Here is a 13,932-nt window from a genome sequence, read left to right as displayed (position 1 = left end):
CATTATCCTCCCAATGCAATGGTCACGCCCTATTTACACTTGCACATAGCCTAATTCTCTCACTATCTTATCCATTTCCCTTTTGTCACCATCTTCCCTATCTTAGCCCTGCGTTCATTTTACTCTCACTCTACGCTTCTACTGTATCTTGTTTCTGTCTCAGTTTGCAAGCGTCATGTACATCCATGGCCTTTCTGTGTTGCGGCAACCGATCTGTATCGGTCAATGCTTATATATTTTTCCACACGTGTATGGCTATCAGATGTAATATAGGATCGGGCTACGAGACCGCAAGAACGCTGGAGTGTCTGGCGGTTAGTCATAATCAAACCAATACCTATAACTGCTTGTTGACGTGTGACGAGCAGTGTAGTACATGCTCGAGTACATGTCGCTGAGGTCAAGCATTTATTGAGCAAAGCAGGTTGCGGAAGAGCAATTTATGGACATGAACATTGCGCGCTTAATGATTATAGTTCCATAGTGCGGATATTCTATATTTTAGTACCCTGACTTACAGATGCCAGTGTTCCTATCATCAAGTTTCGAGGTCTCGATGTACGAGATGCATAACAATAGAATACGCCATACATAGTACTCATCTATCATCAACACTGTGCGCGTTCTTTACGGAGTTTGTCCATCTTCCATAATCCTATGTCCTCCCTCTCGGCTGTTCTCGAACTCTGCTCATGCTGTTCTGATCGTCGTTGCAAAGCCACGACTAGAATCATATTTAGCACGGACCCTTAGAAGGGCTGTTTGGAGAAGCTTACCAAGATCATCAAGAACACGCTGAGATACAGAGTCCCTTTTCTGGAGAAAGTTGAAGTGCATAATGTCGTCAAAAGTCTGGGAACGCTGCAGCAGGAAGTAGACACCTCCCATAACGCAGAATACGCCGAGAGAAAATACCCAGATACGAACAATGGCGACAATCGAAGTCTGTCCACCAACGAACCAGCCGAAGTAGCAAAAGAAACTTGCAACGAGATCAACAACAAAAATGGCCGCCGCCAACTGCCATGACGGCAGAGAAGACCAAAACGGGCCATTGGCTCTAGTGATAAATATTAACCAATTCTCCGTGAGAGATATCTCAAGGAAGAGAACTTCGTCGCGTTTCCCGTAATTTTGTACGATCCCGGCATGTTCGCCCGCGTTCATCATAGTGGTCAGTGCAATCCATGTCCCCACGGCTAGAACAATACCCAGTATGACGGACAGGCCCCATAACTTTGGGAGATTCCACTTCACCGGCGTCTTCGAGTACGGTGCATTGTCGTAAGCTATTGCCAGAGTTGCAATGTCTGCGAAAATTGCAATGAAGACCACAAGCTGCAGGTTCAGGCTTTCGTTCATTATCGCAATCCAGAGCCCAAGGAATATCTCGAGATGCAGAGATAACGCGATGCGATAGATCACATATGCATGCATGCGGTGGAATATTTGACGGGAAGTCTTCAGAGCGTCGATAATCGCTGATAGGCCAGGCGCGAGGAAAACGATATCAGCAGCAGACCGAGCAGCGTCTGATGCGCCTTCGACGGCAATTCCAGTATCAGCCTTCTTGAGCGATGGTGCATCATTAACACCATCCCCTGTCATTGCCACCAAGTATCCTCGTTGCTGCAGGATATCCACGACATTATACTTATGCTGGGGCCAAACCTCCGCAAATCCATCTGCGGCTTCAACATAATTGTAAAGTTCAGACCCAGTCAGGTCACCGCCGCCTCCAAGACCGAGTTTATCCGAATTATAGACGTTGGTTCCCAACCCTAACTCACGTGAAGTCTCGCGCGCAATGGGTACAGCGTCCCCAGTGAGCATCTTTATCGATAGTCCGAGCGTCTTCGCTTCATTAATGGTCGCCGCAGTGTCATCGCGTGGAGGGTCAGAGCATGGCACTATCCCAAGAATCTCCCATTCCCCACCCGCAGGTTTCCGAGCAACACCAAGGGACCGAAAGCCACGCTGGGCGAACTCGTCCATCTTGTCAGAATATCCTTTCTCGACACTCTCTGGGATCTGCTGCTCCTCCGAAACCGTCTTGAGAACCCACAAAGGCGCCCCCTTAACGCAGATGATCTCCTGGCCTTCTGGAGATAACACCACGGCGGTGACCTTTTTGGAGACCGGGTCAAATGGGTGAAATTGCTGAATCTTGTAATGAGAGAGAGCCTCTTTAGCGCGCGGATAGTTTGGAAGTGCTTTAATGAATGCCTTATCAATAGCATCCATGCCCTTCAGCTTCCTTGAAGCTGCTAAACAAGCGGTCAACATGAGGTCATTAGGATCCACGCCAGCGACTGTGTAGGGATCTGAGAGGGTTAGTTTGTTCTTGGTTAGGGTTCCGGTTTTGTCAGAGCAGAGAACCTCTACCCCAGCCAACGATTCTATGGCGGAGAGTCTTTGTACGATTGCCTGTCGTTTGGCAAGATAGGCAGCGCCTACAGCCATTGTTGTGGTAACGACGGCGGGCAGGCCAACAGGTACTCCAATCATAGTGATGGCCAGTGTGAATTCGAGAATCGTAACGGTCTCGTTTGAACGGTAGAAAGACGACACCCAGACGACGATCAAGGTGAGTACAACCAACACAAGAAGAGTAGCACCAATGCGGTTGAGTACCTCTGTAAAATGGCCAGAATTCGACGACGCAGACTTGACCAGGGCGGCTGTCTTTCCCATAAATGTGTAATCACCGGTAGCCGTAACAACGAGATACGCATGGCCACGCTTCACCACAGATGAAGCGTAGCAAACTTCGCCCTTGCATTTGTTAACGGCTAGAGACTCGCCGGTAACTGAGGATTGGTCAATTTGCAGTAAATGGTTCGTCTTAACACGGCCGTCGGCGGGAACGATCGTGCCCTGCTAGGAGTCAGCCTTCGCCGTCTTCAATCAGCCACAATATGGGTAATACCTCATCGATCTTCAGAACATCACCCGGTACAACTTCAGTGGCGTCAATGTCAGTTACTCGACCGTCGCGGACCACAATAGCTTTGAGAGCTAACGACTTTTTGAGTTCCTCCACTATTGATCCTGCTTGGTATTCCTGGATGAAGCCAACAGTGGCGTTAAGAAGAAGGAGAGCACATATCACGCCAAAGTCCACCCAGTCTCGAAGCCCAATAGCTAGGATTGCAGCACCCTATGACCAATCAGCGTCAGCGATGATGGAAGTCGGGCAAAATGAGCTCTGTTACTGACCTCCATCACGAATTGAACCGGGCCAACAAAGAAGGACAAGAACTTCTTTAACATATTCTCCTTCTCCTCTTTCAACTGGTTGGGTCCGTACTTTTTGCGGCGCTGTGCCGCTTCGACAGAAGTGAGACCAGTCGTTATGTCGGTGTCAAACTGCGCCTCCATACCAGGAATCCGGCTTCCAGAGTCCATACTCTTTCGACTAGGATTATCATGGAGTCCATCCTGAGACTCAAGTTCGTCGATGAGGTCGTCAATATCTTGCTCTCTATCATCATCACAATCAGGATAGGTCAATGGAGATATTTTTTCTGAGGATATGAGGACAGTCTTCGCTTCAATGGTATCCATATTGTCAGTTTGCACGGCAGCGGGAGGAGGGGCCCCGAAAGCGTTTGTCGGATTGACGTTCGGGACATCCATCTGCTGTCAAGGTAAATATGCAGGCTAGACAATATACTCCGCCTAGGCACCCGTGAATGTAAGGAAATATCTTCAGGCTGGACGTGGAATTCGCCATAACTGCTGACGAATCGAGCAACGCAAAGGGCCTAACTCTGGAGCCAGGATGGAAAGAGCTCGTACTTATGGAAGGAAAGGGCATGGCAACCAGAGTTACGCCATTCGAAGCTTCCTTATTCCATCCTGGGTTTAGAAGCCTCGGTAACGTTGTAGCTCGGACTATTTCGTTTCATCTTCAATGGTAAGTTGTGGCCTGCAGTCGGGCATCTTGTCACTTGGATATATTTCAGGAGAAGACTCGGCGGCACTCTGCGTCGCATAACCTAAAAATAACCGCTAGCCAGGTCTAAATCAGGCCCCGTAGTAGAGTGGCACAAGTATACGTATTAGAACTTATCTCGGATCGTCTCGTTAGATATCATGGATAAAACCAGTCCACGCTGGAGTATGAGAAACACAGCAAAAGGCAGCTTGAGGAGATTGTCCAACCAGAAGCTGGAAAGTGATGACATAATCCAACATCGACGTCACGGGAAGAACCCGCAGAGTTTCGTTGTCAAAGACAAATCTCCAAACCCATCTCAGTCAAAAGTATTACAGGTTGTCTCCAAGATATGCAGGCTGTCGAACCATTTTGTCTGGTTGTATCACTTTAGGCGCAGACATGCAGTGCAGCTTACGGATCAGAGACCCATCGTATCTGGTATATATGCTCGAAACCCTACATAGCGACGTTCTACTCTGACAGCAAAGGCAGTTAATGCGACAAATTCGTACTCTTCTTTACATCATCACATTATAATCAGTATCAAAATAGCGATAACCGAGTTCTGTCAGCTATGAACCGAGAAATTCCAGGGTTTTATTATGGTAGCGCTCTAGAACCGCCCATCTTAGACACATCGCTAACTCGCTTATAGATCCAGAGAAGAAAAAGTACTTCGCGATTCAGGCAAACCACAAATCAGCGCCAGGCTCTCAGTATTCTCAAGACGTCGTCAAGCGGAAGCGCGCTGATGAGGAGGTTGTTCCGATCCCGGTAGAAGACTTTTATTCTCTGTGCTAAACTTTCTATAGAAACGCCAACGGAAAGCTCGCCTGGTTCAGAGGTACGAAAAGGAAACAATTAAGAGAGCAACATGCCTGCAACATCCTCTCATACAAGCCCAGAGGGAAGTAGGGGCTCTTCCCGTATCCAGTCTTGTAGAACAGGAACAAAGAGGGTTGGCATATGCGAGCCAGTTTCAGCGAAAACAATTACATCAGTTCGAGCCCTGGCCGGACCAGTACACCATTAAGCATGTTGTGCGTAATTCACGGTCCGGTATCTTGATTGCCAGTGAGTGTTTGGCTACTTATCCGCTTCATAGACTCAATCAAGCTGATATGCTCTGCAGGCGGACATCGCGGTGGCGAGTCGTCAGTGTCGTAAGTTGAGCCTTGCCTTGTCGCGAGGACATGACACTGACAGCGGCCCTGCATCAGTGTTTGCTTTCCGGATTGTGATCAGGAAACATGGACGTACAATCGAACCATGGAGCGGCTGCTCTTTAAGGAACAGTATAGGGTAAATCTGCTCATGACGGCCTATTCTTACCCCAGAAATTAATGCAACCGCGCAGCTTTCATCGCTCTCTTTGAGCCACACCGGGTATCTCTTGTGAGGATCTCTTCGTCCATTAATCTGCTCACACGACTAATAAGACTAGGGCGACCATGGACAGTGGTCCAAACGGCGACTCCTTCCTTGCACCCAGAATGCTTCCCGACCCTGACGAAGGCGGAGACTATCGATGGCCGCCATTCTGTATGCAGAATTCCATCATTTTAACTTGAAAATATAAGGGAACCACTAACGGACCAACAGTCTCTCATCCGATCCGCATCCACACAACCTCCTCCCTCTGGTGTTCCGCGCCATCTCCAACGGGGGACATTCCCCGGTTTGCAGTCGGCACGTCTGATGGTCTCTACACCCTCGAAGGCTTCGGAAGCTACTGGACATTATCCAAGAAGCCCTTTCCCAATGACAAGTCTTCAGGCAACCCTAAGAAGCGCCGCACCGACTCCTCGCACGCCCTTATCACAGCCGTTGAATGGCTCTCCCCAGACGTGATTGCGGCCGGTCTCAAGGACTCCACCATCTTTCTTCACGACGCCCGCTCTGGTGGAAGCGCAACTAGACTTCAGCATCCCCATGCGGTAACTAAAATTCGCAAGCTCGATCCGTATCGGATCGTTGTCGCTGGTATAAACTCGGTATGCATGCATTCATCCCTTTATCCAATTATTCGGCCCTCTTATGGCCTATACCTCCAGTAGTCCATCTTTGCCGTTTGATTATATCCATGCCGTCTAACGAGACTTGCTTCACAGCTGCAAATGTACGACATTCGCTACCCCCCAAATAACCTACAACGTAACCCCAACCCAAACAAGAGCCATCACACTTCGACTCGCCCCTACCTGACCTTCTCCACCAACTACCCCGAAGTAAATATCACCCCGGATTTCGACATAAGCCCAGAACTGGGGCTTCTCGCTAGCGGTTAGTTTCCCACTTCTTGAATATGCCCTTTCCCACACTGACAAAGGATGTTGTTATATACAGCTTCGCCCACCGACAGGGACCGTACGGTTCAGCTCTACTCCCTCCGCACCGGAGAGCAGGTTGCCTCCCCGCTTACCAGATATCGATACCGAGATTCCATTAGATCAGTGTGTTTCGAGTCTGGGAATCAGTCGGCCGCGCACGGGTCCCAGACACCTAGTTTGCTGGTTTGTTCGGAGGCTACGGTTGATGAGTGGAAATGGTGACGTTCATCTTGACGAACGAATGGAATTCAATGGTACAGCGCTTGAAACTTGAGGTATTCTAAGGAAGTCTGATGAGTTATGGCCATGGCCGTAGTTATGGTACAGGGTAAAGAAACGCTATTAGTATTCACGGTAACTACATTGATAGCTAAGCGAGTCATGCCCGCAGGGTATTACGCCTACCTATTTCTAACGCCAGATATGCAAGCTATTGTTACATCACTCCATAAAAAAGTAAGGTGAGAGAAAGACAACAAGAGTCGTAACAGGTGTCCTGCCATAAAAAAATCTTAATCAAGCCCACCAGCTAACCACTCCCCGACCTCAATTCCTATTCCTTTTGCCATCTCTCCGATCCAGTCGCCGGAGACATTTACACACCATTTTTCTCCCACGTCCGCCGTCGTGTTCCCGCTGTTGACACCTGCGGAACCCAGACCCAAGCGGCTCCCGCTTGCACGTCCAGCCGCGGGGACAACTAGTCGTAGACGACGTAGCGTGGCAAGTTCTGAGTAGACCGAGTCAGCTATAGCGGTGAGCCGTAGCGGATTTGCAGGGGGATTGGGGTTTATAGCATGGTAGATTGCAATGAGTCTTTCCAAGGGGAAAGGACGAGCGGTTAGGATGGTCGATGGGCCGGTGATACCGGGACCACCGCCTGCAGCAGATGTCGTGGCGGAAGTGGTAGCAAAGGCATTCTCAAGAATGGATTTGGTGATACGAGTCTTTGTCCGCTTGCCCAATCCCCTTCTTCGTTTGGCGGGTGCTTGCGCTTCCTTGTCTTCTGCTGCTTGCGCCTGCGAGAGAACCTTCAAGCGGCGTCGGTGGTGAGCACGTTTGTTCCGCGCAGACAATGATGAGGAGGAGAACTTTGAGAAAAAGATTGTGTCCAGTCTTTGCGGAGTGTGAGAGGCTAGATATGCGGATGTCAGGACAAGAGTAGCGAAGTAAGGTAAGCTTGGAAGAGGTGAAGGTGCTGAGATGGATGTTAATAAGGATGATGGTTTAGCGAGTGCGCCATTCTGGGTAGTAGAAGGGGCGTCCTCCGTAACTATACGATGGACTAAAGCGGCCTCGCCTTGCCGTCTAAACAAGGAACGGTTTTTGACTAGGAGCCGAGAGAAATCCCACTCGTCATTACCGCCAGGCGGGGTTTCACCGCTGGTGATCGGGGCAACGAACTGCGGCCACAGCTTCTCGCATATAGACTTGAATACCGGTATAGAACTTGCGGTTGGGCCAACCAGTGAATCGTACACAGCGGAGACAAAGTAGGGATAGAGTTGTAATGAAGTTTCCGCCGGCAGACCAGGTACGGCTGGCGCTCCAGCGCTGAGGATGATAGTAGTCGCCTGCTCACGAGTGTATGGAGGAAAATTGATATGGGGAACTCCCGTCGCCTGTAGAAAAAGCGGACGAGGAGTGGAACTGACGATCAAAATGACGGTTAGTGATGGAATCTGCAAAGAGATGGATAGTTAGTACTTTTCTTTGACAGTCCACCAACCCCTGACATACCACTTCTCCTAGCCTTGCCAGCGCAGATAAAAGTGTAGGCGGCGCCTCTCTTTGTTTATCAATTCCATCTAGGACCAAAACGAACTTCTCAAGTGCTCCTCCAGGGTGCGAGGCTAGGCATTCGCCCAACAAAACTGCTAGAGAGCTGACATGTTCGCATCGCCCCTTTCCAAACCGCTCCCATTCATCCTTGCGGTCCACTGCGTTCAACACAGCCCATAATATCTTCGTCAACAAATGCCGACCTGTAATACATTCCGGACTCCGGACAATAGCATGCGGTACTTCGAGTAGTGCAAGGACGTTCGTTACGATGGTTGACTTGCAGGTGGCGGATATCCCGTGAATGACAACAGTGGATGGGCTAGACAGTCCGGGCTAAGCGATCAGATTATTGTGAGTCTTAAGAATCTGTATATCTTAAAGCCATTGGGGTCCGTACTGCAAGTAGACTGGCGAGCTGCCGCGATTGAACTTCCCGACAGGGCCATTGCGGGCTCAGAGATTTGGACACCTCGATCGGCAGCATAGGAATAGATTCTTATGAGCATCGAAATCTCCTTAATGCATGCGGTCGAGAAACCGAAGCTGTTCCAATATATCATAAGAGGAGTTTAAGCAGAGATACGCGTGGAACCAACAAACTTACCGTCGAGTCACGTGTTGATAATGACCACTACATGAAAGACAGTCGGTTGGGAGGTCATTGAATTTTGTTATTACTATCAGGTTTTTTAGATTGCAAAAAAAAAGTTGATGATTCAATAAATCAATTCTACCGCTATGGCTAGATGGTACATAGATGGAGAACGAAAGAAAATACAAGACAAATGGAATCGCGAAACGGATATCTTGGCTGCCTGTCGATATGGATACATCTATTCTACCGCATGTTCTGGCGTGTCAAAAGGGGAACAATGACATGGGAAACGATAGGTAATTCGTCCCCAAAGCATAGAAGAAGTGGTGAAAAGACGACGCAGAGAATGGTCCTCTGGACGGCTGCGATAGATCACAAGGAAAGTCCTCGTTCCCCCCACAGGCGAACGAACTGTTAACAAGGAGGAAGACAGGACCAGCAAAAAAGCGTACATAGCATCCCAAGCGTCATAAGACGCAAAGGAAAGCATTCAAATGTTCGATGAAATACAAGACAGAATAGGCGTAGTATCCGTCAAGAAATGGACCAGGAAATGCAACGTCATTGCATAAAAGACAAAGGACTTGGTATGGTATCATTCCCCAATGCATTGACAGCATGTCAAGAGGGTAGCCGTTAAGTCGTCAAAGATCGTAGCATCATGATCGTATGAGTACAGTTCAACAGGCAGTGAACTAATCAATCGTCGACACCGGGACGCTCGGTCAGTGGTAGTAGGGAGCGTACAACTGCGGCTGAGCGCCAAGATTGTTGTTCGACTGCTTTAAAGCGGCGCTATAAGCACCAGAGGAATTCTCACTAGCACCAGATGGCGTGTTCGAACCTGTCCCAGCTACAGGGATAAAACTCTGGTTGTTGAATGGAGTGCCAGAAACAGAATAGGAATTGTGGTGATACATAAGTGGCTTCTGAGGAGTTTGAAGAGATCCTTGTGGAAGCTGCGCGGAGTTCATCTCATTTGGTGTAACTTGACCACTGGCTGCGGCGCTACTTCTTCCCGAGTTCTCTGGCGCTATCTTACTGCCGATGCGGCGTCCGTGCGGGGTCCCACGAAGAGAGGGCAAAATGGGCTCAATGTATTTGACAATACGAGCGCGAGTCGCAGGATCAGCATAGTCCATAGCGGTCTGCACAACGTAATTGGCATAAGAGTCTCGTAGCATCTTCTCCAGCTCATCGCCAGCGAGCATTTCTTCGATCATCTGACGGCGCATCTCCTCATCAGCTGTGCGAAGGCATTTCTCAATCACATTCGAACTGAATTTGTGCTTGGAAAGTTTTGGAATACGAGAGAGGAACTCTCGGCAAAGGGGTTCTGTGAAGCGAGCTTCAGCTAGGTCCAGGATATACTGCACAACGTAGTTGCCGAATGGATCTTGCACAAGAGCAAATGCATTTTCAGTAATCTGCTCAATCAACCGGGCTCTTTGAGCTCCTGACGCGTGGTCGATGCAGCGCTGTAGGACACAACAGCCATGTCGATGGGTGCCAACAGTCACACATTGAGCCCCAACGGCGTCGTAGATGAATTGAGACTTTTCTGCAGTAAGGCGATTCAGGCACTTTTGGATGACATGATTGCCATTCAAGTCCTGAACCAACTCTACCACATGATCTTTCAATGCGTCGATGACCGTCTGTGTCTGCTCTTCGGTGGAGATAAACTCGATCATCTTCTGTAAAGCCCGGGTACCGTGCTGATTAAGCGCAATCTTGACAAGCTGAGGGGCAGCTTTATTGACCAGGACAGTGCGTTGTTCGTCGTTCGAATACTCGAGTAGCTTCTGGCACAGATAATTACCAAATGGATCTAGAAATTGGCGAGCGATTAGTTAACCTGTATCTCGTCACAATGACCCACGCGCGCAGGTGTGGGAAAGACAAACCGGTCATAAGCTCAATCACATGTGAATGTGTCTCCGCGAAGATCATTTGAAGCTGATCATCGTTGCGCTCCTCCAACTTCCTCTGCAGATACCTACAGCCGTGTTGATCCTTGCAAAGGCCATAGATCTCATTACGGTAATACTCGATGGGGTGGTTATTAAAGCGAGAAAGCTGAGCCGAATCTCCGTCTGCATGTCTGCGGGACCCTACAGGCTTAGGTTGGCTCTCCACAAGGCGGTAATTCCCATTCCCGTAATAGGCATTGGCCGCGAAAGGGGTAGATTGGTTGTACTGTCCATTAACTGGTAGAGGGGGAGCCACAAAGGGTTGGATTCCGTAGAAGAAGGGTTGTGGAAAGCCAGCAAGCGAAGGCTGCGGCATTGTCCCGTTGCCGGATGTTGCAGCACCGAGCTGAGGTCCGAATGGCGGGGCGTTAGGTTGCAATGTCGTAGGCTGAGACTTGGAAGGAAATGACTTTGCTTCGTCGCGCTCAGGAGAATCCTTCTGTTGACGAGGTGTCACAGCAGTGACAGGGATTCTACCCAAGCTGACGTTGTGGTGGTGGAACTGCTCAGCATGAGTTTTCGGAGGAGTAATCGCGGGGTTAAAGCTGTCACCCTTGACGGTAGGTAGATCATTGGTTGAATAAGAAGATTGCAAGGGGGCAGGCCGGCTCATTGCAGTGGGAGTGCTTGACTCATGGTTTCCCTCGGTAGAGTACAGCGCATTCGACTCCAGAGAATGTCTCGCTGCATGTCTGGCAACATTGGGCGAGGCGCTGTGGGATTCGTCGGCTGAGCCGCCGATATGGCCAAGGCGAAACATGCTGAGAGAGTTCTGGGGCATGCTCTGATGAGAAGAGCGGTGACGGCTGTGGGAATTCCAAGATTCGGGATTGGGAGTTCTAGAGTTGGCCAGGTCCAAAGCGTCCGAGTTTGCTGAGAGCTAATATCTCATTAGCGATTGAGGTCCGGACAGTGCATGGATGGCAGGATGATGACTTACGAAGCTCGAACCGTCTCTACGAGATAGAGTTGGGAATTTATCGTCCGGTTCGGTCAACTTAAGATAGCTTTTGATGTCTGGAGTTGGAATCCTGTCTTCGTCCCTCATGAATGACCGATCGTCGTCGTTGTGGAGGAGGTATTTGGCTGTGTTGAAAGTCTCCGAAGCAGACGAACTGTTGTTGTAGCCTGAAAGATTCGGTCGAACCTGAAAGCCGAAGCCAGTGGAGGGCATGGAATAGCGGTGGATGCTAGTAAGGACAAAAGTCAGTAACACAGGCCCTGAATACTAGCAGGAGGAATCCATGTGGTGTAGTAGAAATAAAGTGAATGACATCTGGTTCTTTGAGAATATTGCGGACCAGGTGAGTCATAGAGAGACGTCATTGCAAGGAAATTCCAACAGAAGACAACAACAAAAAGGCACTTACGACGGCCCGGGGCGAAAGGGAGATTTAGGGTCGCTCTCAAAATCTTCCTTTTCCGAGTTTCTACGAGACCCAGGAACAGAGTGGACGGCGAAGCGGTTCGTGGGCGTCTGAACTGAATCGTTATTCAGCTGACTGGGAGGACTTGTGACCGAAGAAGCGAAAACGTTGAAGAAGCCTGGGGACGAAGTAACACTAGACGTGGAGAAGCGAGTTGGGCGAGAAAAAGCTCCTGGAAAGCCGTTCTCACGATACTCCGGGGGAGTAGTTGGTTCGCTGACCGGGCCAGATATGCCTGCTTTCGCAAGGTCTTTGGCTAGTTGATTCATTTCCAACTGTTCCCGTTCGTGCTGAAGATCAAGGAGCTTCATATCTTCCTCGAACCTTCGCTTCTGCTCTCGCATGTACTCGATGTGTTGTCTCTTCTTCTCAAACTGTAGAACAATGAGCGGCAGTTCATAAACAGGTTATATGGTATCGATCAAGGAATGATAAGCAATGATAATTAGGCAGAAGAAGATGATTGCAGAACTGAGGGTTGAGGTGGAACATGAGGAGGGCATAAACGGCAACAGGAAGCCTCAATAGAATGAAGAGGACAATGGGAGTAGTGAGAGTGAGAGGCGGCGGGGACTAAAACAAAACAATAGGCTACAGAACAATAGCCCCAACAAAGAAACTGACAATAGGCCGCGCAACATAAGAATGGCGCAGAAATCTCGTGACCGAGAATGCGGAGTATGGGGCATAGATAAGTCCTGGGGTACGGAGCTTACCGAGGAGAGCAGATCTAGCGCATCTGGCATTTGAGGAGAGGCTCCAACATTGCTCATGTAGTTCCAAGAGGAGAGCTTGCTCGCGTCCGTTGTAAACCGACGTTGGAGATTCGAACGAACGTCGCCCGAAGCCCGTGGGAAGGCTGACACAAAGTTCGAATGGCCCGGCGAAAGCGACGAGTAACCGGGGAAGGGGATCTCTGACGAAGGGGGCGAGCGGGGAGAGGGGAATCGGAGCTCATCGAGACGTTCACTTAGTCCGTTCTTAAAGGCCATGGTGGGCAGGCGACTGGAGGACGAGGTTTATCACAGAACTATACACTCAGGGGCCAAGGGGAGGCGGAGGTCAGCTATGTCATGGTACGTTACGGACGACAGAATAAGCGAAGCGTCTGAAAAAAGAGAGATGTCTGGACAGGAGCGACGTTTGCAAGCAGATTGGGAGCTCGATCTTAAAGTACAGGGCGCAAAGCCAGCAGAGAGTGTGTGTGATAGTTGGCGGTGTGCTCTCTCTACCAGCGACTCATGTAAGGAGTCGGGACTCAAGAGGGGCGGAGGGGTGATTTGGCGAAGCGAGTCTCGGGAAAGAACAGCGACTCACCCACAATGAACGCCTCGATAGTTTGAGTTTCAGGACAGTAGGAAGCTTCAGATAGCCGCTTGGTGCTTGAACACGCGAGTAAGGACTGTCTTGAGGCGAAACCCGGAGCCGTCCACGCACTTTCGCAGTGCTCCTGAAAGATGCGGAGATCTCGCTGACGCTATCTGAATTACCGCGTGGGCGCTGGCCGGGACGCGCTCTCCCTCGTGTAGAGAGCAGCGAGAGACGCGTAGTTGACAAACGAATGGAAGTATATAGAGGAAGAATATCGCGGATATGACAATGAGGAAAGGAAAAATAACTGTTATACAAGTGGCATGGGCTGCAAAAGAAAGGAGGAAGACCAGAAAGCGAGAGGGAGGCGAGAGAGGGGAAAAGGAACGAAGTGGGCGGCGGCTGGGAAGCAAGCGGGGGGTTTGAGAGTGACTCGATGGGCGCTCGTTTAGGCAGTGCTCGCCCTTAGGCGTAGGGACGACCACGGCCAAAGCGTCCTTTTCTCTTAGGCCACCTTATCGTTGTGTCTTTTTTTTATTTCTTCTTTTTTTTGTGGATTCCCCTGGTT

At 49.7% G+C, this 13,932-nt stretch overlaps 5 protein-coding genes across 5 annotated transcripts, besides 1 other annotated feature; 1 reads left to right on the top strand and 4 right to left on the bottom strand.

Annotated features, from left to right (window-relative positions):
• Positions 1 to 13,932: part of a sequence feature (contig 1.6 484..266891(-1)) that runs on past both edges of the window.
• ANIA_00318 (plasma-membrane proton-efflux P-type ATPase) lies at positions 482 to 3,567 on the bottom strand (the record flags this gene model as incomplete). Its single annotated transcript, XM_652830.2, has 4 exons — positions 482 to 724; positions 777 to 2,877; positions 2,930 to 3,160; positions 3,220 to 3,567. 4 exons carry the CDS (start codon positions 3,565 to 3,567, stop codon positions 609 to 611), a joined length of 2,796 nt encoding a protein of 931 aa, XP_657922.1. The 3' UTR covers positions 482 to 608.
• ANIA_00319 (uncharacterized protein) lies at positions 4,099 to 6,495 on the top strand (the record flags this gene model as incomplete). Its single annotated transcript, XM_652831.1, has 8 exons — positions 4,099 to 4,381; positions 4,599 to 4,717; positions 4,756 to 5,017; positions 5,049 to 5,106; positions 5,388 to 5,485; positions 5,546 to 5,937; positions 6,055 to 6,226; positions 6,290 to 6,495. The coding sequence occupies 8 exons, from the start codon at positions 4,099 to 4,101 to the stop codon at positions 6,493 to 6,495; spliced, it is 1,590 nt and encodes a 529-aa protein (XP_657923.1).
• ANIA_10072 (origin of replication complex subunit 5 family protein) lies at positions 6,642 to 8,542 on the bottom strand (the record flags this gene model as incomplete). The annotated part of the gene is made up of 3 exons (XM_050610982.1): positions 6,642 to 7,955; positions 8,014 to 8,391; positions 8,456 to 8,542. The coding sequence occupies 3 exons, from the start codon at positions 8,540 to 8,542 to the stop codon at positions 6,786 to 6,788; spliced, it is 1,635 nt and encodes a 544-aa protein (XP_050469258.1). The 3' UTR covers positions 6,642 to 6,785.
• Positions 9,379 to 11,407, bottom strand: ANIA_10071 (uncharacterized protein; the record flags this gene model as incomplete). Its single annotated transcript, XM_050610981.1, has 2 exons — positions 9,379 to 10,484; positions 10,561 to 11,407. 2 exons carry the CDS (start codon positions 11,405 to 11,407, stop codon positions 9,379 to 9,381), a joined length of 1,953 nt encoding a protein of 650 aa, XP_050469257.1.
• ANIA_10053 (uncharacterized protein) lies at positions 11,993 to 13,045 on the bottom strand (the record flags this gene model as incomplete). The annotated part of the gene is made up of 2 exons (XM_652832.2): positions 11,993 to 12,427; positions 12,770 to 13,045. 2 exons carry the CDS (start codon positions 13,043 to 13,045, stop codon positions 11,993 to 11,995), a joined length of 711 nt encoding a protein of 236 aa, XP_657924.2.

The sequence above is a fragment of the Aspergillus nidulans genome, chromosome VIII (genome assembly GCF_000011425.1).
Source record: "Aspergillus nidulans FGSC A4 chromosome VIII".
Lineage (NCBI taxonomy): Eukaryota > Fungi > Ascomycota > Eurotiomycetes > Eurotiales > Aspergillaceae > Aspergillus > Aspergillus nidulans.
The sequence above is the reverse complement of the archived record's forward strand: the minus strand, read 5'-3'. Positions and strand labels throughout refer to the sequence as shown.